At 36.0% G+C, this 24,825-nt stretch overlaps 1 protein-coding gene across 1 annotated transcript in view; it reads left to right on the plus strand.

Moving 5' to 3' along the window:
- LOC121411842 (E3 ubiquitin-protein ligase PDZRN3-B-like) overlaps window positions 1–24,825 on the plus strand; it is a 59,419-nt gene that overhangs the window by 25,979 nt on the left and 8,615 nt on the right. The window contains 3 exon segments of the mRNA XM_041604714.1: window positions 773–835; window positions 1,267–1,365; window positions 23,451–23,561. Coding sequence (XP_041460648.1) covers window positions 773–835; window positions 1,267–1,365; window positions 23,451–23,561 — 273 coding nt within the window.

Below are 24,825 nucleotides of genomic sequence, written 5' to 3' on the forward strand. Positions count from 1 at the left end.
ACCTAGGCTTGAGGAATGTATAATTACCGAGCATGAAAAGAAAAGATTCAGAATTAGGACACAGAGACAAAAAAAAGAATAATTCCCTATGAATTCATTTTTGGTTACATCTGCCACCTCTGTCTGTTTCCTGCAGAACCAGGTTTAGTAAATCAGCAGGCTCCCACTTGGCTGTATCGGATGTTGTTAAGAGCTCTTCTGGATGAGGCCAGTTAAAAAATTCATTTTAACGATTGCAAGCCCCCAGAAGGAAATGAAGTTCCCCTCATTTCAAGAGAGGGAGGAGCAGGGGGAGGGCAAGGAAGGGAGCATTCATCGCGACGCTCAGCTCAAATTGGCCGTCAGCTACGTATTCCCCGATCCGTCAATAACGTTTCATGTCGATTACAAGTTGTAGGATGGCGGCGCAGTCTTGTTTTCCTCTCTGATTCTGTCCCACCCGACTGCCCAGGGGGTTTGACCTTTTCCCAGACGATGGGACGGGCCGGCGCGTGTTGAGCGCAACCAGACAGCCCTCGGTTGCAGGTGCGAACACATATAGTTACCCAGATATCTAACTAGGCGTTAAAATAATAAACAAACTACAAGCGAGGCGCCTTGAGAAATCAGAAAAGTACAAGCGCCATTTTGTTTTCTAATCAAGACTTCCTCGCCTCTTTTATTGAACAAAACGTACATACTGCTTGTTGAGTGTCTTTAAAAAAAGTTTAAGTTTAATAGTGGACTGAATTAATTGTATCCTCTATCTTTATGTTTTTGTCTTTAATTCCAGATTGATCCTAACAGCATAGCATACGATGACGGAAGGTTAAAAGAAGGGGATCAAATACTGCAGGTATGGAATCGATCTTTGTTTTCCTGTTAGACTCTGAATTTCAAGGATTTGAGAACAAAAAATCCAGATCAGCTGTGGAATGTGACCAGCAAAACATTGAATTCAAATTCCTGGGAATTTAGAGTGTTTCACTTCTCAAACAAGGGATAGATATACAAATAAATGAATAAATAAATAATTAAATGAACAAAATTAATATTTCAAAAACATGAATGCAAACTCTGTGTGTATTAAAATGAATTTTGACAAGTTAGACAATGCTTTCAGAGTCAGTGACAGAACAGTATAAAGTATGTAGCAATTAATATGACTGTAGTGAAGTCATTGTTACCAAGATGAATATTTTACACTATTTGGATTTGAAATCATAGTCGTTTTAATTGAACATGATTTAATTCAAGGTGCTTTTTATTTGATTTGACTTGCTATAGATTAATGGTGAAGATGTCGTCAACAAGGATCAAGCACTCTCACTTTTCTCTCTTCAAACGCCATGTACTTCATTATTAGTATGCAGACCGCAATTAAGGGTAAGAATTTATAACTTTAATTATATTTAATACAATTATTTTGCTAGAATTGAACATGCATAAAAGACTAAAGATAAAAAGTTTAAATTATTAGAAGTTCCTGTCTTGATCATCCTCAATGCTAAACCTAATTGATTTTATCTATAATTCCATTCCAAAAATTCAAATTAAATTTTAAAAAAGCATCAGATAAAGTGAAATTCACTTGTAGAGTAATTTTTTTCGCAAATCCCCATTTCAACTTTTGGCAGAGTTGAATACGGTTAGCTTATAAAGAACTAAGAACTGTATGAAAATCAGAGGAGCTACATATTTACTTAGCTGCATGGAAAATTATTTCGTTTAGAAATGGTTGTGTTGTTTGCATTCTTAGTGATGGATAGAAAATAAATGGCTGATTACTTGTCTAGTACCTGTTGCTATGCGTATTGTCTATTGCGGTGAGTGAGTGCTTGATTAAAATAAAGGTTCAATGAAGAAATTAAGAGGATATGATGAAGTTGGATTAATTTGAGATTTTACATGTCAAGTGAAAATCGCATATGCACCTGTATACAGTCAATTTTAATCTTTATATCTTCCAGGCATTTTATAGCTTGCCTCTTATGAAATTGATCTCTCACAAAAGCAAGGTCAACTATCGACATTACTCCACAATTCTCTTCTTAAGGAATAATGATTCTATCCTCGGGCGGAGATCTGTTTTGAAATAAAAAGAACTATCAATATCTCTTTTCCGGACTCCCTGGCATTGATTTTAATTCTAAAATGACCTGATGGTTTAGAAAAGAGATAATCTTTTAGTCTGTTCCCTTTTGGCAAACAAGATCAATGTCCTTCAGTACGATCTATATTGTATGCCCAACAATTTTCAAAATAAATTGAAAAGCTTTTAGCAATAATAAAATGCTATGCCAGACAAAATCAAGATATATTTTTCATATCAAATGTCAAAATAGCCATTCATTCTATTATATTTCATTTGACTCAATGTAGGGTTTTTTGATGAAAAAAAAGAGAAAAAAAAAAGAAAAAAATTCGACAGAGAGGGAGAGAGGGAGGGGGGGGGGGTGTTGAGAGAAATTGAGAGAAAGAAAGATGAACGGAGATGTAGATAAGATGGGAGAAAAAAAGGGCTGTTATTTGATTATTCAATTTTAGAAGAAGATGTGAGAAGAAAATTGAGTCATTTGTAGAATTTTTGAGAAAGGCCCGCTGAAACCCTATCCTGCTAATGTGTAAATGGATTTGCAGGTTTTCTTGAAAAGAGGGAACTCTGCTGTGTGCTGCAAGACAGGGCACTGCTTTCTTCCCGTTTGATCTGTTTCTTCAGTTTCCCTTCATTTATTCGGCATTTTCTTTAGCTTTTTCCTGTGTTATCTTTTTTAGCTGGTATCATTATTCTTCGATTTTGTCTTTCAAATCATAATAATAATAGTCATTTATATAGCGCCATCTATCTAGAAATAATCTATTCCGAGGTGCATTATTATTATTATTATTACCCCAGCTTTAGCTCGAGCTGCCCTTCAGCGCTCAGTGCATTCAAGGAATTGATCCTGCCAGGTACCCATTCACCTCACCTCACATAAAAAATAATCTTTTTATGATTGCTTTCTTAGTACGCTTCTCAATACACTGCTATTCAGTTTTAACCCTTTTGTTTTAACATTATTATTTGTTTATGTCATAATGGGCCTTTCTTGTATAAAGTATGGTCAGTTCATGAATGAAAAGAATGCCTTGTAGATGAAAAAAATGTTGTCAATCATGATTTTATTTTAGATGATCATGCTATTTAGTTTGTTTATTCATTCATATTTTCCGCCCTTACATTCCCCATAGACAAAAACTTAAGTCTCTAGTGGTATATATATATAATATCTAGTGGTATATATATAGTCTCTAGTGGTATATATATATACTACTTGCATCGCCAGCATTTTAAACATTCCAGTTATTATGAATCCTCTATAAATTTCTTTACTTTGTTCACTGATTCACTACTTCTCAAGAATGAACTACATTCATCTCCAAAGTTGCACAAATTCTCTCACTTTTGTATCACTTAGAAACATGGGTCTTTGTCATGTAACCTTAATGAATCCATAATCTAATTCATCACACAACACGGTGTATCGGGGAGCAATTCATGCTATTTTAGGGCAAAACATAATCAAATCCAAGCCCCCCCAGGCGGAATCAATAGCATTTACAAGTTTGTGTGATCGTATCATGACGTGTTTTATAAATTGATTAAGAGACATGAAAAACTTCCAATTTGCACCACCTTAGCTCTGACCTGCCATAATTTGTGGCGTTTATTTGATAAGATGACAGAAAGTTGATTTTACCAACATGCATTGATGCAAGATCAAGATATGAGATATGGAATAGAGAAAGAAGCGTCTTGGATGTGGATATGAGATATGGAATTAAGAAAGAAGCGTCTTGGATGTGGCTTAGAGAATACTTTCACTGAATCTCACTGATAACAAATTATGTAAGAACATAAAAGGTCCCTTAACACATCGGTTAGTAATTGATCATATGCTTGATTTTCACAATTGACTGTACATTCACTGGACAATGCAATCAATCTTAAAAAAGTTATATGATGATTACTAAGCTTTATGCTACTTGCCCCTGGATGGCACAGGAATGTTCTTTGATTCCTTATATCATGGTGGTTTATTACACATTATAGCATTAGAGCTCTGGGCTCATCTTTCCTAGCTGCCTATATGAAAGCAATATTTTCTTCATTAAGGTCTTGGGGAAGATCTATATCATGAAGCTAAAAATATGACATGGAATATGAAAACTTTATTGGGTGTTAGCAGGAACCAGGACTTGATTGAATTTAATTTTTCAATCACTTGCGTGAGTCATTGCTACTATTTTATTTTCATATTAGAAAATGAGATGTTTGATTAATTGAATCAATTAGTTATTGAATTCACTGAATTCAATCTTGAATTGTTAGAAGTCATAGGCTATATATAAAAAACTCACTTGAAGTATTTAAGACTGAATTAATTTGTAATCAAGGTAATTGAACCTGTTGCATTTTGATCCAGGTACTTTACTACGTAATTTTCAAGAGTCTTGTTGCTTGCTTATAACTACAAGAACTTTATCTGGTTTAGGTGGATGTTGGGGTTCATAATAATTCAATCTGGTATTGTGAGGCCTGAGCTACAGAATTCTCAAAATATAGGGATGTTTTTCTAGGATGGTTGAGAATACACCTATTGACGTGCTACCAATAGAAAGGCATGCACAAGTGGGCAAGTCATCACCAATGCTGGGAAGCTAATGCAATAAGTGGTAATGGTCACAACAAGTCGGTCAATTATAAGATTTCTTCTGGCGAAATGTTTGGTTTTCTGCTTGCTGGGATGGAATTACTTGTGGCAAGGTTGCGGATCCACTCACTCTCAATACATTAACCCAACAAATGGCATGTCTGAGAAATAAGTTAGCTCATGTTGTCAAATTCTTAAAGCATCGTGCTCATCAGAGGTCCAATTGGTTCCCACACTAAGTTTAATCACATACATTTTTGTGTCATGCCCCAGTTTCTTTTACATACATATATATGGTTGTTGTTGTTTTGTTTTATTTTTTTCATTAGGCCTATAGGCAAAAAAACATGAATTGAATTATTGGTCTGAATATTTCTATGATTTTCATGATAAGAGGCATTTTGTTTTTAGTGGTATACCCCTTTCTAAAAAAAAAACCCTAAATTTTTAGAGTGATTTAAAGTTCATTTTTAGAAGATAAGGATTATTTCTATTACTCTGCAGTAGACATTTCCAAGATGTGAAAAGGAAGTTATGTTGCTGAAATATAGGCCTGTAGAATGAATGAACATTTTTACGTGGGTCCATCCAGATTCACTGAACATCAACTTGAGATATTTTCTGTCTATGATTATATTCAAACTTTGTTTTCCTTAGGAATTTCGAATCAAAATAATGCTTGTTCGGTTTATTTTCACACACACACATACTATCCTAGGGATATGTAAAGCCAAAATATGTCCAGTGAATGTTCAGAATGTCAGACTTCATACGAACCATAGAATGTCTCTGTTTGTCTTCATGGCGCTCGGTTTAACCTAATGTGCCAGGATTCTTTCTCCCAGTAGACCAATGTTTGGATAAGAATCTAAGCTGGCTACCCTTGACATTGGACCACCCCGGTGAATACAAACTTATGTTCTGACCAGCTACACCCCTGGGAAAACCAGGGTGTTTCTGGAGCCCCACTCCAACCCTACCCTACTCAAGTTATGCCATGCTGACTGGTGTATGAGGATGTTTTGGTATCTATGTATTCCCTTTTTTTTCTTCTTAATCATTCCAAAATGAGCATCTTCATCACTGAAGTCTCAAGTACAAAATTGTCTATCTCGATAAATGGCAGAAAATCGTTCTCCCTCTCATTGTGGTGCCTGTGCCTGGAGAACCTATTGGCTAAGCAGGGCTACTTGTTTGACGTGCGACGACCACCCGGGATTACAATGTCACCCCTGTAGTACCCATTCCTAGGGGGGTAGGGCAGACTTCAAGGGGGCAAGGGTGACCCCAAGAGGGCAGGGGTGTGGGGTGAAGGGGTCTCCCCAGAAATACAGGGTTACATTTTTCGTTTAACCTTGCCGGCAGTAGTGGATATTAGTAATGTTTTAAACTAATGTACACACATCCATATCTTCTTGGCATACATTTTATTGAGGACTGCTGAGTGTCCCCTATCAAATTGTATTCTTGTTTGTCCTTGTCATTAGCAAGAATGTCTTTGGACAGAAAGTGTAAACCAGTGCAGACTAAACAGAAATTTGATATTTTTATTGTACATTATTTGATTTTTTTTCAAACAAAAATAGGTTTTCTTGCATTTTATTCTTTTGAATCTTAACATTTAAATGTCCTTCTTCTTTTCATGCTTGCATGCTCTCCTTCCCTCAGTCCACTCTTGTTATTGAGAAATATGATATGGATGGTCCTGAGCAATATTTGACTGATTTACGAGGTGATAGAGAGAGGGATTTTAAGGCTGCAACATGCATTTAGGGAGGCATTAGAAAATAAATGAAGCCTGACATAGAGTAGACATGAGGATAGAGTTGACACTATTGGATAGCTTACTGAAGCCTTGAGTGTGTATGAATAAATGATTAAGATTCAATGTTGACTTTACATTGAACCCCCTTAACGACCCTAGGCTCTCCATCTTAAATTCATCACAAACAACATGGCATCAGATGTGGATTCGATATTGGTTAAATATTTAAGATAATGTGCCTTGCGGTTTGGATTTCATTATTTTGTAAGGAGCCATTCCAAAAATGAATAATATATCATGTCTTGGGTGAGTTTGTTTGATTTCATTTCTTGAGTGAGGAAATTGGAATTCGGGCCATCCGATCACAGCTTTCTCCTGAACTCCTCGTGAAGGGGGTCACTGGTATTCGCATTATATAACCAGGGAATTGTGTTATGTTAGAAAAGGATAGGCATACATGTTTCTACGCTATGGCGTGTTGTGAATCCCCAAAGTTGACTGCCAATTTAAATCAAGATGCAGATTCATAAGCCTGCAAAAGACAAGACAAATGTATTCACCCCAAAGCAAATGCCTTCCGAAAGCTTTAAGATGAAGATGGAAGGATGGTACTAATGATAAAAAGTCTTGTACCATGAAATAGACAGTATGATGAATCAAATGGGATGTGGTAAGCAGCTAATACAAATAACCAATCAGGATTAAATGAATGACCTAGTTTCTTTGAATTCCGCCTCCATTCTTTCATCAAAGGTGCATTTTGGCGGCACCCCGGCAATTAGGCAGATCATTGGCTCTTTGACACGCATCTGTCACCCAGCTGCACGTCTAACCAATTACCCAAGCCCCCAAACTCCTCCATCTCATTTTGTTTAAATGCAAAATCTTTATTTGTTTAGAACATACCGCCCCCTTGCAGTCTTCTCCTCTCTGCAGTTGTTGATCTTCCTTCGCAAACCTTCCTCTTTTTCAGTTTTTCCCATCTTTCTCTTTCTTTTTTTTTCTTGGTTTCTCTCAACATTCCAACATTCCTTTGCCCTCTCATTACCTTTTTTCCCTTTCACGTTGAATCAATGAAAGTTTAAATACCCTCTTTGCCTTATTCATTTTAAGGTAAAATAATGATATAATTAGATTTTTGTATGGGGGCAATTCATTGAAATCTTGGTGTCCTCAATGTAGTATTGATGCCACCACTGTGGTTATTATGTGCATTTTATGCACACTACTTGTTTTCAGATTTGTTGGTTCAAGGTAAAAGACGGGAATTGCAGAGAAAGTCTCTTAATGAAGGTTAATTGTCAAAATATTATCATATATTTAGATCTGGGACATTAATGTAAACTTATCTTTGTAAAATCATGAAATCTTAGCCCAAATTCGATCGTTCTGATGATCACTAACACAGAAAAGCATGTATGGGACAGTGTATTAATATTACTTTTTGTTTTTCGACATTTGATGGAATTTCATGCTAATTGTGCTAATTCTCCGCAATCATGCATTTTCTTCCAGAGCCATTTGGTACATATCTATTATTCATACATACAAACACTTTGGTGGTAATTTCATTGGATTTTCTTTGAACTCGTTTTGAGGCATTACCACAACCGGTATTTATCTCTAATGGATAAATCAGAAAACTCTGTATATGATCAGTGATCACATGATCAGTTCATGCATACAGTTGTAACATAAGAGAAAGGCTGCTGGCACTGGTTGGTACTATTCATATGAAATGCATTGGTATTTTTTTTAAGCATATGTAATTTTTCTCAGCATACTGATGCTTCTCTGAAGGAAAGAAATTGCAAAAAATAGATGTATTGGCAACCGTGACAATACTAGAGATTGTTGAAGGTTAATTGATTTTGAAGCAAACTGAATTACTCTAAATATCTCACCATGTCAACATCTACCACAGATTCAGCAGGGGTTTTAATGCTTCTATCCAAACTTTATATTTCTCCTTCCTCATTCCTTCTTTTTATGTGGAGGAGTGTGTATTCAAAGGAGGATGAAGTCCATGGGTGGGCAAAAATATTCTTTGTATGAACTTTCAGATGGTGCACACTTCACCACGTGTGTAAAGGTACTTGGTCATGTGCTAGGTTTCTTCTGTGTGATCTAAAACACTTGAACGGGGCATGATTCAGCCTTGTTCATTGATCATTATTCTGAAGGGCAACGTGAACTCCCATTTACAACAAAAAAATATTTGGTGTGCGTAGTGAATCGATCACACTCTACAGATTTTCTTGTATGGGTGGAGATGGTGTTCGTGTATAAGAAAATCAATCTTACACACCGTCATCAGAGCTATGTTGCTCACTCCATGTCCATGAAACACTCCTACTCCTGTTCACTCAAAATTGATTGATGGATTGATTGTATAAAAAAACACTTTGAAGTTCGAATCTTGGTGATTTGGACATCTGATGTTCCTTGGACGATTATTTAGAAGATGTCTTTTGAAATTAGGTATTTTAGGTGAATTTCCAGATCTCACAGTTTGTTTAATTAATTCAGGTTTTGTTTGTCTTTCTGTCTGTCGTCTCTTTCTCTCTTCGTCGTCATTTCTCTCCTTACCTCTTCTCTCCCCCTCACTCTTTTTTTCATCTTTGGACCTTCTCTCTATCTCATTGCCTTCTCTCTTCACTCTCTCTGTCTATCCCTTGTATCCTTGTATTGCTCCAATGTCCTTTCACCTCCCTCCTCTCTTACAGAATATCTAGAACAACCAGGGGGGCAATAAGCGATGGTGATGGGGTATGATTCAGAACTTTAATCAGTCCAGAAGAATGGCAAACATCTTCTCGTATTCAAAGTCTTTTGATTCCAAACGGTTTCATCAATTAGGGGAATGCAATTCGTTCAGAATGCATCGCACTTGTGCGTGCCCCCTCACGTCTTCAACGTTCATCTTGGTATAGCTTATATACTTTGGAATGGTTTGCTTCTTGTTGGAAACCTTTCAGGTGTTCCTTCACAATTAAGTTCTTTCGATCCTTAATTCCCTTAAATATCCTGCCATGACTTGTGTAAGGTCTTAGAGATGCTTCTCTGACTCATTAAAATAAGTCTTTTCACTTAATCTAATCTCTTACAATGAATGACAGAAGGAATGAAGCTGAAAAGTTATTAAAAAAACCTTTATTCTCATAGGTGCACGCCAAACAAATTTCCTTTTTTTTCTTTAGTTTTTGCCTATCTAGTTTTTGGTATTTTGGTCAGATTATGGTCAGATGAAACTGAAGCAACCTTATTCAGATGTAGGAAGAAGCTTTTCCATAGCATTCATGACATCTAATTTGTAAAAGTTACATGCATTCAGCAGTGAGAATGAAGCCAGAGCTCCTAAAGCTTAATTTGTTTTGACATTTGTCTGCTTGCATCTCTTTCATTACCTTCCCAAAATTTGCAACGCTATGCGATCTTAAGAGGTGCAACATGAAAATGCCTGATGACCTTTCTGATAAATCAGCAGGGGCATGAATTCATTTGAGCCCATGTTTAGATGTTTTACCTTCCCTAAACACACCAAGTTAGTTGGACACTTCCTACCATTGCAGTTAGATCTTCGGAGAAGACAGATGAAATTACTGTCATCCTAAGAAACCTTCTCTTCTCGCCACTCCCAGTATGTCCTCTCACCAGGCAAACTTCAAAACTCAGGATAAGGGCTTGTTCCCATTGGACTTTAAACTTGTGCTTTGATGCAATGCCCGTTCCAACGGTCTTCACGAACATGGGTAAGGTTATGCAATAGTTTTGGTATCTGTAGAGCAAGGAGTTTCTTGAAGCTGGTTTCCTGAGCGATTGTAAGATAACTTACTTGCATGATCCTGATACGTCTAGTTGCAAGCTATTGAAATCATTCTTCAGGAGCAAGTGCAAACCTCGGCAGTAGTTTAACTATCTATAGAGCGCTGTGTTTCTTGAAGCTGGTTTTCTGAGCAGTTCAAAGATACCTTAGTGGAATGATCCAAATACATCTAGTTGGAAGCTGTGGGAATAGGACCTCAAAATATAACACATGCTGATTTGTCTGTGATTACGCCAGGGCTCTCTGTTTGCACGGCCGCGCAAATAGAAAAGGGAAACGTGAGAGGGCTGACGATGGAGATTCGTTGAACGAGCGGCGCTCTCCCTCAAGATCACTGCAAATAACAAATAACTGAGCTCCAGGAAGATGTGGAATGGTCATGAGGCTGAAGGAAAGGGGGAAGGGAGGTTAGAGGAAGGAGGGGTGGGCAAGAGAGATTTGAACAGTGTGAAGAAAAGTAACTTTTATTGAATATCTCTAGCATCTGATCAAGACAGCATGGATGTATGGTAGTATCAAGGAAAAAAAAGCTGATGAAGCATACATGAAATCGCCTTTGAGGAACAACCTGTGAAAATAATCTTACTGCAAGAAATAGAATGGTTTTCCCTATCAATCTCTCTTAAAAAAAGATTTTGTTTAAATAATTCTGATATGAAGCACATGTAAACCTTTAAAAAGTTGACTGAATAAGTTCAGTTATCCTACAAAGTTTGGTCCCATCCCCACATTACCCATTTAACGCACGATTTAACAGGTATCAATCGTATTTTAGAATATCCCATAATTCCCCCAACTGCCTACCCACAAACCCATTTGATATCTTTGACTGATAACCCCTGTCGGCGTGTCACCAGGTTTCTCTGATCTTCAACTTTGTGTTTCGGTGATAAACATCATCTTCCTTCACTCACTGCCATCCCATAAAATGAAGCCCTTGTCCTCTGAAAGTATTGAAACTCAAAGTAACTTTTGAAAAAAGTGCACCTTGTTTTCATGCCACCCCTCCCTTCATATTGACAAGGACAGATAGATCGAAAGGTTCAAGTACATTCCTCATAAATTTTATACTCATTTGTGATCTAAGAACTTATGATTCCATTGTGTGAATGGACGCTGATGCTTAAGTCCATATAATTTTTCACCATTTTCATAACAACTTTATTATAATTTTATTTCTATAGTGCTATACATTGTCATCCTTATACCTGTAAAAAATAATTACTTTCCAAAACACCTGAAAGCTGTGAATAGGGGAAAACAAGGAAAATGATGACGATATTAAATTAGCAAAAACCAGGGAACACATATTACATTCCCTTTTCTTGATGGTAGGTGGGTACCTTTTGTTGACACTGGCTGCTACATGTCTCAATCTATGAGACTGATTTTGTCTGACATCTTTATATAGACTCCAGTTTCGTATCTTTATTACCCGTCATTAAATGCTGCAGATTTGTTTTCATATCAATCACTTTCATTTAATGAAAAATTAAGTTGCACTGAAAGCAAGCGACATCATTGAAACTAACTTTTAAGAAACTTTGGGGATAAAGACAATTTTACAGTTGACAAACACACCCACTTTTGGATTATTGAAAAAAATCCCCTTGAGCTCTCTATAAGAAATGTGGTGGACAAAAAAAACTCGAGTTATGTCAACGGATAAAATTGCGTAGGATTCTGAGTCCCAAGAATTTTGGTTTTGGGAAGATAATGATTTTCTGAAAGATTCTTTGTTTCTTTTATGTTATTCAACAGTATTCTTTGTCTTTCTTCACCATTTTCCATCATACCATAAAGTCTTTCTAATCTGAAGTATTTTCTTTTCCATCAAAAGCTCTAGCTTCAAAAGTTATCTTCATTGTACTTCCTTAGAGATTTCCATAACTGTGTTCAGACGTCCCCAAAGTATGGTTATACCAAAACATACATTTAATTGATTCACATCTGTATATCAAAACAATGTATGATGAAACCAGCATTTCTTTCAGACAATAATATAAAGAATCATGTTCAGTCTTTTATTTTGAGTTTATCAGATATTTTGAGTATGAATGGGCAAGGTTTGATATGGAAACAGAGAGAAAACAGGAAATAAATTAATCCAAATGCAGTTGAATTTTCTGAATAATCCAAATGCAGTTTAATTTTCTGAATATAGGTAAGGTTTTAAATAAGACGAAAGACGAAACAACCCACCCAACAAGCAAAAGAAATCTGTGTATTTTTACAATGATATTTTGGGGAGTGTGATTGGATGTATCTATGGGCCTTCTGTTAGCCGTACAATGCGTTCTTTATAGGATGTTTTGGGAGGTTAATGTAGTTTGTCTGAACATGCTGTATATCTATATATACCATGATCTTGGTATGGTACACCACTGATCTGGTAAAGCCACACACTTGACTGGTGCAAATCCCTAAAGTCCGGTACCCAAAGTGCATCTGACACTTGTTTTTTGCCCTCGTTTTGCCCTCAAGTCTGGTTCATAGACAGTCACCATTAATATTGTATTGTCGTGTTGAGGTCTCTCGGGGTAGACTATCGCCGGAAAGCCGGTTATATTGTCCCTTATAGAGATTCTGTCCACTCTTGTTTCAATTCTCCTCCATTTTTCCACTTTTGACCTATCTTCCTCTTCCCTTTCGACCCCTCCCCCCCCTCTTATCTGTCAGTGCCTTTCTTTCATTGCGCACCATATATCTCTTTTCATCATTTTCTTTTTCTTTCCCTATATTGTTTTTTTTTACATTTTTTTTTACTTTTATATCATAATTCTTTTTTTTTCCATTTATTTCTGCCATCATTATATTCAATTATTGGTCCTCTGACGCTGCCTCTACAAAGCATACTCTGTCATTTTTCATCATTTTTTAGTGGAGTGGATAATGGAAAACACCATACGAAATCTGTTGATGGAAAGGTCTAAAAATATATCACAAAAAGGGTGAACCTGGCATTGAGTTCACGGTCATCTTATTTTTGTGAAGAGACGTAGAAACACCATCGGAAAATTGTTTACTTGTCCCCCAAATCTTTTTTTGGGTTATGATTTATCCATCTGTAGGTGTGAAGTGTATTTTGATGGTGTGTCACTTCAGAATCAATACAGACATCTGGTTTTACTAACAGATTTACAAGCCCCTTCTGCTTTTCTCCAAGCTCTGCCCCCCCCCCCCCCCCTCTCATTTTCGTGTCTCTCTTTCTCCATGCGATGTTAGCACAAGATGGCAGCATAATCATGCAATATAAAAGATGGTCAGGGGAAATTAATTGAAGAGATATGTATCGGTGATGATTATCTGTAGTAGCAATTTAGTTTGACCACGTAATCAGCAATATCAGTTCATTAAGGAGTGAGGTATCTCCCTATAGCTTTCATTTGGCTTCCGTTATAGCCTCTGGTTCTTTGATCATTTTGTTGCTACCTGAAGGCGATGCTGTTTGCATCCGAAAAGCAATATTTGTGTCCTAAATACATCTCATACATTCATTATGTTTTTCTGAATTAGTTGATCTAATTCTACCTGAATTTCCCCCATGTCATCCATTAGATCTCCATGCTTGAGGATAATATACGATAACGGATGGAAATCATGATAGCCCTGTTTCGCTTTTCATGTGTCGGCAAATGACAAAGCAAAACGCTGCCAGCTCCTTGCATAATTTATATCTTCTAATTCGGTCGTAATAGCGCGCTAATCATGTTGCTCAAAATAGACCAAAACAAAATGTGGAGTTTTCAAAAGATTTATGGATTGGAGGATTGGGACGGATTGTTGGCGGGTTTAGGACAGCAGCATCTGAGTTTCCGAAGGACCAAAGAACCCATTGGATGTGGAATGATTGGTGGTAGGAATCATAGAATGTGAGTCTGCTGCCTGGGGTTATGGATGGAGTAGAAAGGGGCAATGTTTCTTCTCGTCCCAGTCTTACCCCGACCCCACTTCAAGGGTTTTACCATTACGAATCCCATCAGGATCTATCTCTAGTTTACCATAACATGATAGATCATTATGAATTCATCTATTTATAAGAGAAAACGTAATCTTTGGTGTTTCTTTAAGAATTGCTGATTGATTGTTATATTACATGAGATATGCTTATCCTTTCTTGTAACATAGAAATAAGCATTTTTTTAAGGATGGGGACATCTCTGCCTCTCTCTGCCTGGTTTTCACCCCTTCATATTTACAGTGAATGATTTACTCATATTTCTCATATAGTCCATAAGTGGTTTAATAATTAGATTGCCCATGTTAATGTCACTGCATGTTACATCTTGCAATTCGGTTCACCTCAATTGACCAATAAGCACAGCAACTAATAATATAACTATGGAATAAATTTGTAAAAATTAATAATTCATTGAATTATGATTTGAAATTATCTATTTTTTTTATTTAAACAGATTTTAAGAATGAATATGTTTTGTGTATTCGTTAATTTAATGACACCAAATATTATCTCATAAAAATCATCAAACAAAATTTGGATATAGTCTTTTAAAACATCCCTCCAGCCACAAATAGCATTACGAAAATAGGGTAAAATATGTCTTCCTAGCTTCTCAGTGCAGTGAGAACAAGCTTTAGCAAGAAACACACCTACTAAAGTCATCACTGCCCCTCCACCTTCGTACATCCGACAACGTATGTGTTTGTTTGGACCAAGTATCAACCCCAATCTGTGTCAGCTATGCTATGTTAGGCAAGACCATTAACCTCAACACTTGCCATCATTTGTTAAGATACTTTCCAATGCTGTGGTGTTGGTGGTAATGATATGTAGGTCATGAAATACAAATTCCATTGGTCGAATTCCAGTGGCTTAGTTCTGATACTAAGAATACACTTAGTTCATTCATAATGTTAGTTTGTATCTTGGGTTCTTTTAAATTGATAGATATCAAAATGTTTGGAATAAATAAGAAGGATTTTCTTTTTGCCTTTCTAAATAGTCATTTGAACATGCACAACAAAAGACATAATATTATCGCAAAAACAAATGGACATTTTTTAGTAGTTACACGTTTTGCAGAAAACATTCATTTTTAGTACTTTTTTTTTAATTCTGGAGTAGTTCACTTGGATTTGTGGTAAGATAGACATAATATTAGAATGTCATTTCATTTCCTGCGTGAATAACCCATGAGTGTTATCTGAATGCAAATATGATAAATTGTTCTGATATGTGAATAATCCTACGACTTAGATACCCTGATATTTACCTGTCATCTGTCATGTTCATTTCTCAGAAGTTAAAAATCCTAATTTCTCACACATATTGTCAGAATATTTCAGGTGGAAATAATCTCTTCCAAACACCGTAATCAGTAAAACGTGCCATGGAAGGATCTTTGTGTAAATACCATCTCATAACCAGGCTGTATTGACTGGCAGTTATTGCGGGTCCAATTCACATCATAATCCTATTTGTCATTTAAAAGTAGAAATGATACAGTCAGAACTGATGGTTTAGCCTTGTCATGTTGATATGCTGATCTGCAAGTTGTCATGCTTTTATTTTTATTACGTGTCAAAATCAAGCTTATCATTTCTCTCTTGGGTATTGCTTTTCAAAATGAATTTTATCTCTCTCTATTAATTCTTATCAATATGGCTAGCATTTTTAAAGCAAAATAGATGTATACACTGAATATAATGATACTATGACTTTACATGTAAATGATCTGTCTTTGTTAGAACATATGGATCATTTTCTTTGAAATTGAATAAGAGGTTTATTTGAGCTACATATACTGCAAAAATTGTACATGTTTTAAATTTCAGGAGTCTCTAAACATTGTTTTATTGCCAGTTTTTCTCCCTTTTTTCCATTTCTTATCAAAAGTCTAATTTTCGCCTATCAGTTTATTTTTCTTATCCTCTCACTTTTCCGCTTTTTCTGTCTCACTTCCCCCATCTCTCTGTTTTGCCTTCTGGCTCAATTGAACAACATTTCTTATCTTGAATCTGCCTTTTTTTTCTCTTCTCACAATATTTCCCTCTGTTGCCTTTCATCATTCATTAACCCATATTTGGTAAATTACCTTGCCTATGAAATATGTTATTACTCTTCAATATGTGGAATAATGGGAAATTAGCCCAGTTAAAAAAAGCTAATGCATGAGTTAGAAACATAGAGATTAAATCTTGGAATCACTTTTTTCTCAAATTGAACCTAACAAAAAGGTTTTGGTTGTGAACATGGTCTTCATAAAATGTCATGAAAGATCAGATGTCATCCTACTAAGATTGATTTTTTTAAAGACCTCTCCTAATGTCTTATGACTTATGTAGTCTTTATTTCGTCATCTCACTGATACATTTATATCATATATAAAAGTATTTATTAAATGTGATATTTAATAACATTTCATGATTCTCAGATCATGCTGATTATTTTGTATATATATAATGTTTATTTTTTTACCACTTTGATAAAATGATTTTTGCATAATTGCATCTCCATTTACAACTAGAGAATTCAAAATTATCTTTATTTATTTTTTTCAGATATTGAAATGAATATCTATTTAAGGCTTTATACAGCAAGGAAACTTGTCCAAATTAAAGTATACCATAATAAATGTCATTGCAAATTTCAATAATAGCAGTGTGCTTGCAGATCCTCCCTCACTTTATCCTTGAATGTATTTCTAAAACACATATAGAAATTTAGCAATATGATTTAGGTACGTAATCAGAATCAACCAGCCCAACGTGTCGGGTAAACATTGTACAAATTTTTATGTCAATATCATAAATATCAATAAATCAATAGCACTCATGGCTGAACTGGTGTCAACATGCAATATTGCATAACCCAACCCATTTAGCGCCAACGCTTACCCAGGTACGTCTGTAATGGATCCGGCTTTCGCAGCCCCAAGTTTTTTCTGCTTGGGTGGGTGTTACTTATTGATTTGCGGGTGCGTGTTTAGCTACCCAATTCAGCGTTTAGTAAAAGGCTTTATGTATCTGTATGCCTGATCAGAGTCACAATCTGGCTTCTGCTATGTATAGCTGACAGTTTTCCGTTACAGACGTGGGGAATTATTTATTAATAAGTTCTTTTTACCATCTTGGGAGCTCAGTTCAGGCAGAGAATGATATTCATGCTGAATTAGATATGAAGTAATATTGGAAAAAATAGTTTTGTTCTCGCACACGTTTCCTTGTTCCTCATTTTATCCTTTCGTTGAGAAGAACATATATTTTTGCTTTATTTTTGCTATACTTTTTCTTGAAACATGTTATTTTTGTGCTCTTTAAACATGTTATCTTTTGCAGTGAGATGTGTGTCATAATTTCACAAATCCAGTCATTATTAGTATTTTTACCTTCACAGTTTAAGATGGAAAAGAATAGATATTTATTAAAAACTTGAGGTATTTGCAATGTTCAGACTTACGTCATCAAAAAGAAAAGATATTTTCAAACTTGAGGCAGTCGTGATTTTCAGGTTTTCACTTTTAGTCCTTTCACTCCCTTGTCATTTTTTTTTCATCAATAGTATACATGTTTGCTTCAGCGTAGGGTATTAATAACCGTTTTCCCAGTTATGCTAGATGATTTCTCACCTTTTCAACCCCCTCCATTATCTATTCTCCATCAGATTCTACTTTTTCACCCCTTTCACTTTCTGTACATATAGGAGCGATAAGATATTAAACAACACAGGGTATCCCTAATTAGGTGGTCTGTCTTTGACAGATCACCTATTGTTTTCGTCAGAATTTTCTTTCTTTATTTCTTTATTTCTTTCTTTCTTTATTCTTGGCACCTATGTTTGTCGCCAACTTTTCTCGGAATTGGCTGAATCAATTTTGCTGATTTTTTCGTCATATATAGAATCTATCATAGAGACGGCAAACTAAGCTTTTCAAGGTCATATGGTCATGATGACGTCATCTACGCGCCATTTTGTAAAATTCTTCATTTCATCATATCTTCATTATCAATTATCAAAAATTAATAATATTTACAGGACATTAACTTCATGTCAAGGGTCAACTGTCAATGTCATCAAAGATCATGTAGAGGTCATGACGCGCGCGTACGCGCGCGTCAAAGGTAAAAAAATCGTCCAAATGACCTATAAAATTTTTTGGGTACGTTTCAGGTCATTTTAAGCATTTCAAAAATTTGCGCGCGCGCACATATGCGCGCGCGTTTCCGCGCGTTACACCTTAACACAACGCAGAAAAACCGTTTCTTTTAATATCATTGCATTGCTAATAAAATTCTGAGCAATTTGATACCTTGATCAACCTTCTACAACCATTAATAACGAAATTAACACCCATTAAAGTTTGCAGCACGTGTGCGCGCGAGCTCTCACTATAGGCCATATATGGGCAAAAACATGCCTATTGCAAATTCACTGTAGCTCTTTAAAAAGTCCGTTGACCCCCATTTTTTTTTCATATATCGATAGAGTATGAGTTGTAGATTTGATTTCATGTCACCATCGTCCCTAAATTATATCGTGACGTCATCAAATAGGCGCCCAAACTAAAAATTTCATTTTTTTCAAAAATGACGTCATTAAATTTATGCAAATTTGGCTGTAACTTCTCGAATATAGATCATTTTTCGCCCAGATTTCTATGTGTTGTAGTTTATAATGTACTCTTTCTCCTCAGTTAACATGAATATTCGTTTTGAGAAACGCATCATTGCGTAAAACAGCGATGAAAAGAGGCATATCATTTTTCCTCATTTTGCGTGTAATCTCTATGGGACATGACTTTTTCCCAAAACTAGATTCGACATTCCTCTATTTCGTGAGCCATATCTCCATTTTTTCTTGTCAGCTTTCCTTGAGCTTTTAATATGTTGTAGCTGAGATTCTGGGCTATCGGAAGTGTGCCCTTCATTTTTTGATCAGATGCCGGGATCATGCCCGTATTTCACTTGCAAAATTGGAATTGTAATTCTCAAAATTGCTTACGTGTAATCTCTATGGGGAATATCGTGGCTCAATGGATAACGCATTTGACTTGCTTTCTCGAGGGCGGAGGTTCGATTCCTGGGGTAGAAAAGATGATTTTTTTTTTCATTTTTTTTTTTCTTTTTGCCACCTCTTACATGATCCTTTATGATAATTAAAAGGTATGAAAGTTAAAATTTAGCAAGATAAAACAGATTATAATTGTTTTTTCATATCACATGTATTTTGTGTGTAATCTCTATGGGACATGACTTTTTCTCAAAACTAGATTCGACATTCCTCTATTTTGTGAGCCATATCTCCATTTCTTCTTGTCAGTTTTGCCGGAGCTTTTAATATGTTATAGCTGAGATTCTGGGCTTTCGGTAATGTGCCCTCCACTTTTTGATCAGATGCCGAGATCATGCCCGTTTTTCACTTGCAATATTGGAATTATAATTCTCAAAATTGCTTACGTGTAAAGTCTATGGGAAACATTAATAATCACATTGAGCAATGGTCAAAATTTATTCTTAGGATGTCTAGAATCAAGATTATCAATCATATCTAAATTATTAATTTTATACATTAGCCGACTCTCAATGAAAAATCATGACAGACCACCTAATTCGTCCGCATGACGAATTAAATTCTAGTGAGCCATTAGCATTGGTGCAAGGCGGTCAATAATTGCTTGCTTACTTGTTATAGAGAGTCCTCATCCAGTCCCACCCAATCGTCATTACCAGCGACCCAGTGATGGCACTTGTGTCCCCAAAACAGGGCAAGGCTTCTGAGAGTTGAAAATACATTAATGAGTAACCCTGTAGCGTTAATTTGGGATGTCCACATACTGTGTCGTTGGCTTCATGATGGGGGGGGGCTAAGGTAAGAGTAGGAAGGGTGCCTACCATATACCTGTCATTCATTGATGGATACGTGTAGGATGTTAAGCCCTTCTCCCTGCCCTGAAGCCAGAGCGCCATGGAAAGGGGGGCAACATGGAATCGAGCCGACCGTGATGAATTGGGATGGGAGATTATAAGTGAATGAAACCATTAAGAGTCTTTACAGAGCTCTTACTGCGTTCATGACCGCAAAAGCATTGACTTCATTTGAAGGCTGAAAGGAGCAGTGATCCTGGCTTTGTTTTATGTATTTATACTTTCTTGCCGGTTGGCAACATGTGGGGATTTCATTAACAGGGCTGGTAGTGAGACACTTGAGATTGGGTATGAGTAATATTATTGATATGAAGTGAAAGAGTGATGGGTAACATACATATCCTCCAAGTCTCTACTGGATTAGGAAAGAGTGATAACAAAAAAATATGGGGTTTCCATGTAATCCAATGCACATTAGCTTTTGCAGTTCTAAATGGACATCTGAGTTAATTCATTATGTATTGAAGATTTTATATTTCTAAAAGCAAATCATTTGTTTCAAAAGAGTCTCCCACAGATGTAACTGGAAGACTAGAAATGCCAGAAAAACAGAAAATTTTGTTGATTATTCATGGGTCTCCTTGCCGTGCAACTGTTCATGTCGAGATCTATAAGGGGGTAAAATGGGGAGGAGGAAAGATGTCAGGTTAATCCTGTAATTGGTATCCATGGATGATATGATTCGGAAACATACCTCATTAAAGGAGGTAGTGGCCTGTAACAGCCTTGCATGTTTGCCAAGATTGGATTGAAGGCCTTGGTGTAATAAGACAGGCGTGGCTGAGAAGTTGCAGAATTTGATTAATTTCTTTTTTTTTTAGAATGAGCTTTGATTTCAAAGTGAGTAGTAATAAGATTCACGGAACGAGAGATTGTTGCTTTCTTCAGTAGATGTGAATACAGTTGAAAAGTTCAAATATAGGTAGTTAATTTATATATTCTTAGTTATCTTTTTCTAGCTATTTGCTGTTAATAATTGATCAAAATATTAATAATTTTGATTTTTCATGTATCTTTTCAGGATTTGATTCTCACTTATTCTTTATGATACAAAATTTCACAAGAAAGATATGAATAGAAAATGGACATGAAGCTTAATTGTGTATTTGTCCCCATTCCTACCTTCATTTATAGCTCATTTAGTTACTAATTTGTCCATTTATTTATCAAATATATTTTTTCTGCCAGGCATCAAAGAGACAACAAATACAATAGTCAAAGATCATCTGATCGCATTTGCATAAACTTGAGCAGAATGAGTTTTCGAAAATGCAGAACTTTTTTTTCAAAACATTTTTACTATCAGAATCATCAAATGAGCATAATATTTAGCCTTTATGTATATCGATCAATTCTGTTGATAGTGTGCTTTTTGGTGGCAATTATTTGGCTGACTTGGAAATTATCAGTAACTTGACTCTGTTAACCTATATAGTATCCAACCATCCCATCCAAACACCATTGCTTAAAACAAACACCCTTTATTCTTGTATCTTCCTGGGATGAACTCACAGAAGGGACTGTATGTAACAGGATGCAATCAGGTCAAGAAGTCTTCGCTGGTAAACCATACCGTGACAAAGTCTACGCAGACTTTACAAACAAGCCGGCAGTTAAAACATCCTATAACGCTTTTAAAAAAAATGGAGTAACATATCAAATGTATACCGTCAATTTCATGTTGGTCCAAATTACTTCCATGTAAGATTTATTTTGTTGCATCTTCCAGTTATGAACTGGAACATTATATCTGTAAAGGAAATTTCTTTTTCTATTGTAAATGTTTATGAACCTTTGCAGGTAAGCATTGGTACTGACCTCTTTTCAATTTTAGAATCTTTTAGTATCAGTTACCCATCAAGAATGATATGAATGTTCAATCCAATAATTCAAAATCTGTATCAAATAAGATCCTGCTTTTTTTATTTATATAATTTCTTGAAAGCATTTAAGTAAATGTACCTTCGATAACATGTATCCATCTATAGAGAATTCTGATATTAGGGTTTGACCTGCTTTTTCGTTTTATCTCGGCCTGTTTCTTCATGGTATCTGTTTTCAAAGAACAGGAAGTAAATCTTGCGTCTCCCTGTCACTGATTCCTCTATTGACTCTGATACAAAGCATATAGTATCAACCCCCTCACCTTACATCCATCATACCATGTCTTGAATACTGATTTTGAGGGCAGGAACCAATTTGAAGTTATTAATTCTTCTCCCCTGAGAATCGGAGAAGTAGACTACCCACAATGCCATTCATGTAGGAGGTGTCAGTCCATAGAAAGTAGGTTTCGGGCCAGGGAGAGAACATAAAAAGAAAAGCGTAGCCGGCGACCGCCATTACCTTCCCACCTTACAAAAGGGATTCGACTCTGTAATTTGTCGTCCGTGCAAGATCGGAGCAAGATATCATTTCCGTCCAAACCCTTCCTCCCGCCGGCTATCTGACTTTGCATCTAATATTGTGACAAAATGCATTCATATATGATGTCATGCCATGTATAATGCATGGGGAATTGTGTATCCTTTAACAATTCAGGAGCGAGCGGATTAAAGCCGCTTTTGCAAATCTTATGCTAGGGATAACACTCTATTGATTGTAGCGGCGAGGACAAAAAAAAATTGTCAAATGACATGTAAGTAGGACAGTGATGAACACTACTCAGAAGGAGTATTGATGAATATGTAATGAATTGCTGATGATAATGGGGGGGGGGGTAGGGGTATATCTTAAATTTGTGAAAAGAGCATCAAGTACGCTTACTTGGATACATTTTATTTTGAAACAAGCATCTAAGCTGGAGAAATGTAGCAGTGTAAATCAAAAGCGGATGTGTGTATGAGCCAAGTGTGAAAAGTGAGCGTATTGCAGGTGTTTGTGACGTGGGGAATCATATGTGCTGTACCAATTGAAGTGGCATGAATGAATTGTCAATTTTTAAAGAAGTTGAGTATAATTAATCACATGTCTCAGATTATTCAGCTTTAAAAAAACAAGCATATTTTTTATTAAATTAACCAAGAAATATTACATTTCTGTTATAATTCTGTTTTTTTCAAGCCATCATATTTTTCTTTCATGTTTTAACTTTTCCTTCATTCAGGTGTACTCTACCAGTATATGTTTCCCATTTCAACAGCTCGCAGTGAAACCGCTGGACAAATGGTTAAACAATAGGGATGAAAACATATTTGTTGAAGAATTTGATCACTTCTCATCCTTATAAATATAAAACATGTACTACACTCCAGAGTATATATATAATATGATATCATTGTTTTCTTCTTGTTTTATACAGTTTGAAGACTGTCTGTACGAAGGAAACGCTCTTCTTGATGATCTCCAGATGGACATGTTAGAACAGACGCACCAAGAAGCCATGCAGTTCACTGCTTGTCTATTACACTCGGTAAGTAGCACACAATCTTCCCTCCCGCTCTCGAACTAACATATTTGCGTACAACCAATTGCTCCATTGGTCAACACCACCAGTTGCAAAAGCTTCGCGTAAGTTAAGCCTTTCAGGACCATATAAATCTGTTCAACTTGGGAGAAATTTGACTTTAAAGGTATTATTTAACTTTGTGAGCACCGATTTAAAAAATTCTCAATCCAAGATGAAACATGTGTACAAGTGCATGTATTAGAACTAATAAACCCTGAAAACAACCATTATTGAGAATGAAAAGCTAAAACTAAGGGGCAAACCCCGATTTTGTAAATAGGCGTCTTATAGACACCTAAATAGTACACATAAGTGTACGGGATGAAATTAAGATGGTGTTTCCGGTCACTTTATATTTCAATTTTTGATGCACTAAATAATCATTTTCGAACGCAATTTTTTCTGGGCTTCATTTTTGGAACAAATCACAGACACAGGTGACAAGAGTGACCCTCTAGCTCAGATTTTTTAAAAGTCAAACCAATGTTAACCAATCACTTTAAAAGAAATGTGTTTTACAAAATCTGATCTAAAAATTGCTTCAAGATGGGTTAGTACTCGGCTTTATTGAAGGTTGGCTTGAGCAATTGTAGCTCTATTTCAATATGTATGTAATGTATGAAATTGTCTGGGTTTACATTTTCTGAGCCCCGTTGCTTGAAAGTTACTATTATGGTAACTGCCATCCAATGGTAATGCTGAACAACAGCCAATCAGAATCCAGGATTCCATGCTAGTTACCATTGCATGGCAAATTTACCATAATAGTAAATATTACCATGATGGTAAATTTTATGCAACAGGACCTAGGTTGTAGAATAAGAATACTAGATGAAGAAGATTGAAGAATGATTACAAGAGGAAACATCGAATTTGAAAATAGACCTAAAATCCAGGAGAGTTTTAAAAAAAGAATTACTCTGATGGATACAGGAGATTTTAGGAAGAAAATGCAGATATCCACATCTTGCTTTGCTTGAATCATAGTAGAGACAGACACATAAATAAACAGAGTTGGGAGACTTACAGACTGACTGACAGACAGACGGACTGATGGAGAATCAGAAGAAGAAAAAAAACAAAAACACAGATACTTCAAAATGATAGAGATGATGGATGTGAGTGAAATACAAGAGGCCATTCCAAGAGACAGAAAGTCAGAGAAGGGCTGATATTGTCCTGAGGATCCTAGAGTTGGGCCATCAGTCAGCATGATGCACTCACAGGT

The sequence above is a fragment of the Lytechinus variegatus genome, chromosome 3, assembly GCF_018143015.1.
Source record: "Lytechinus variegatus isolate NC3 chromosome 3, Lvar_3.0, whole genome shotgun sequence".
Classification (NCBI taxonomy): Eukaryota; Metazoa; Echinodermata; class Echinoidea; order Temnopleuroida; family Toxopneustidae; genus Lytechinus; species Lytechinus variegatus.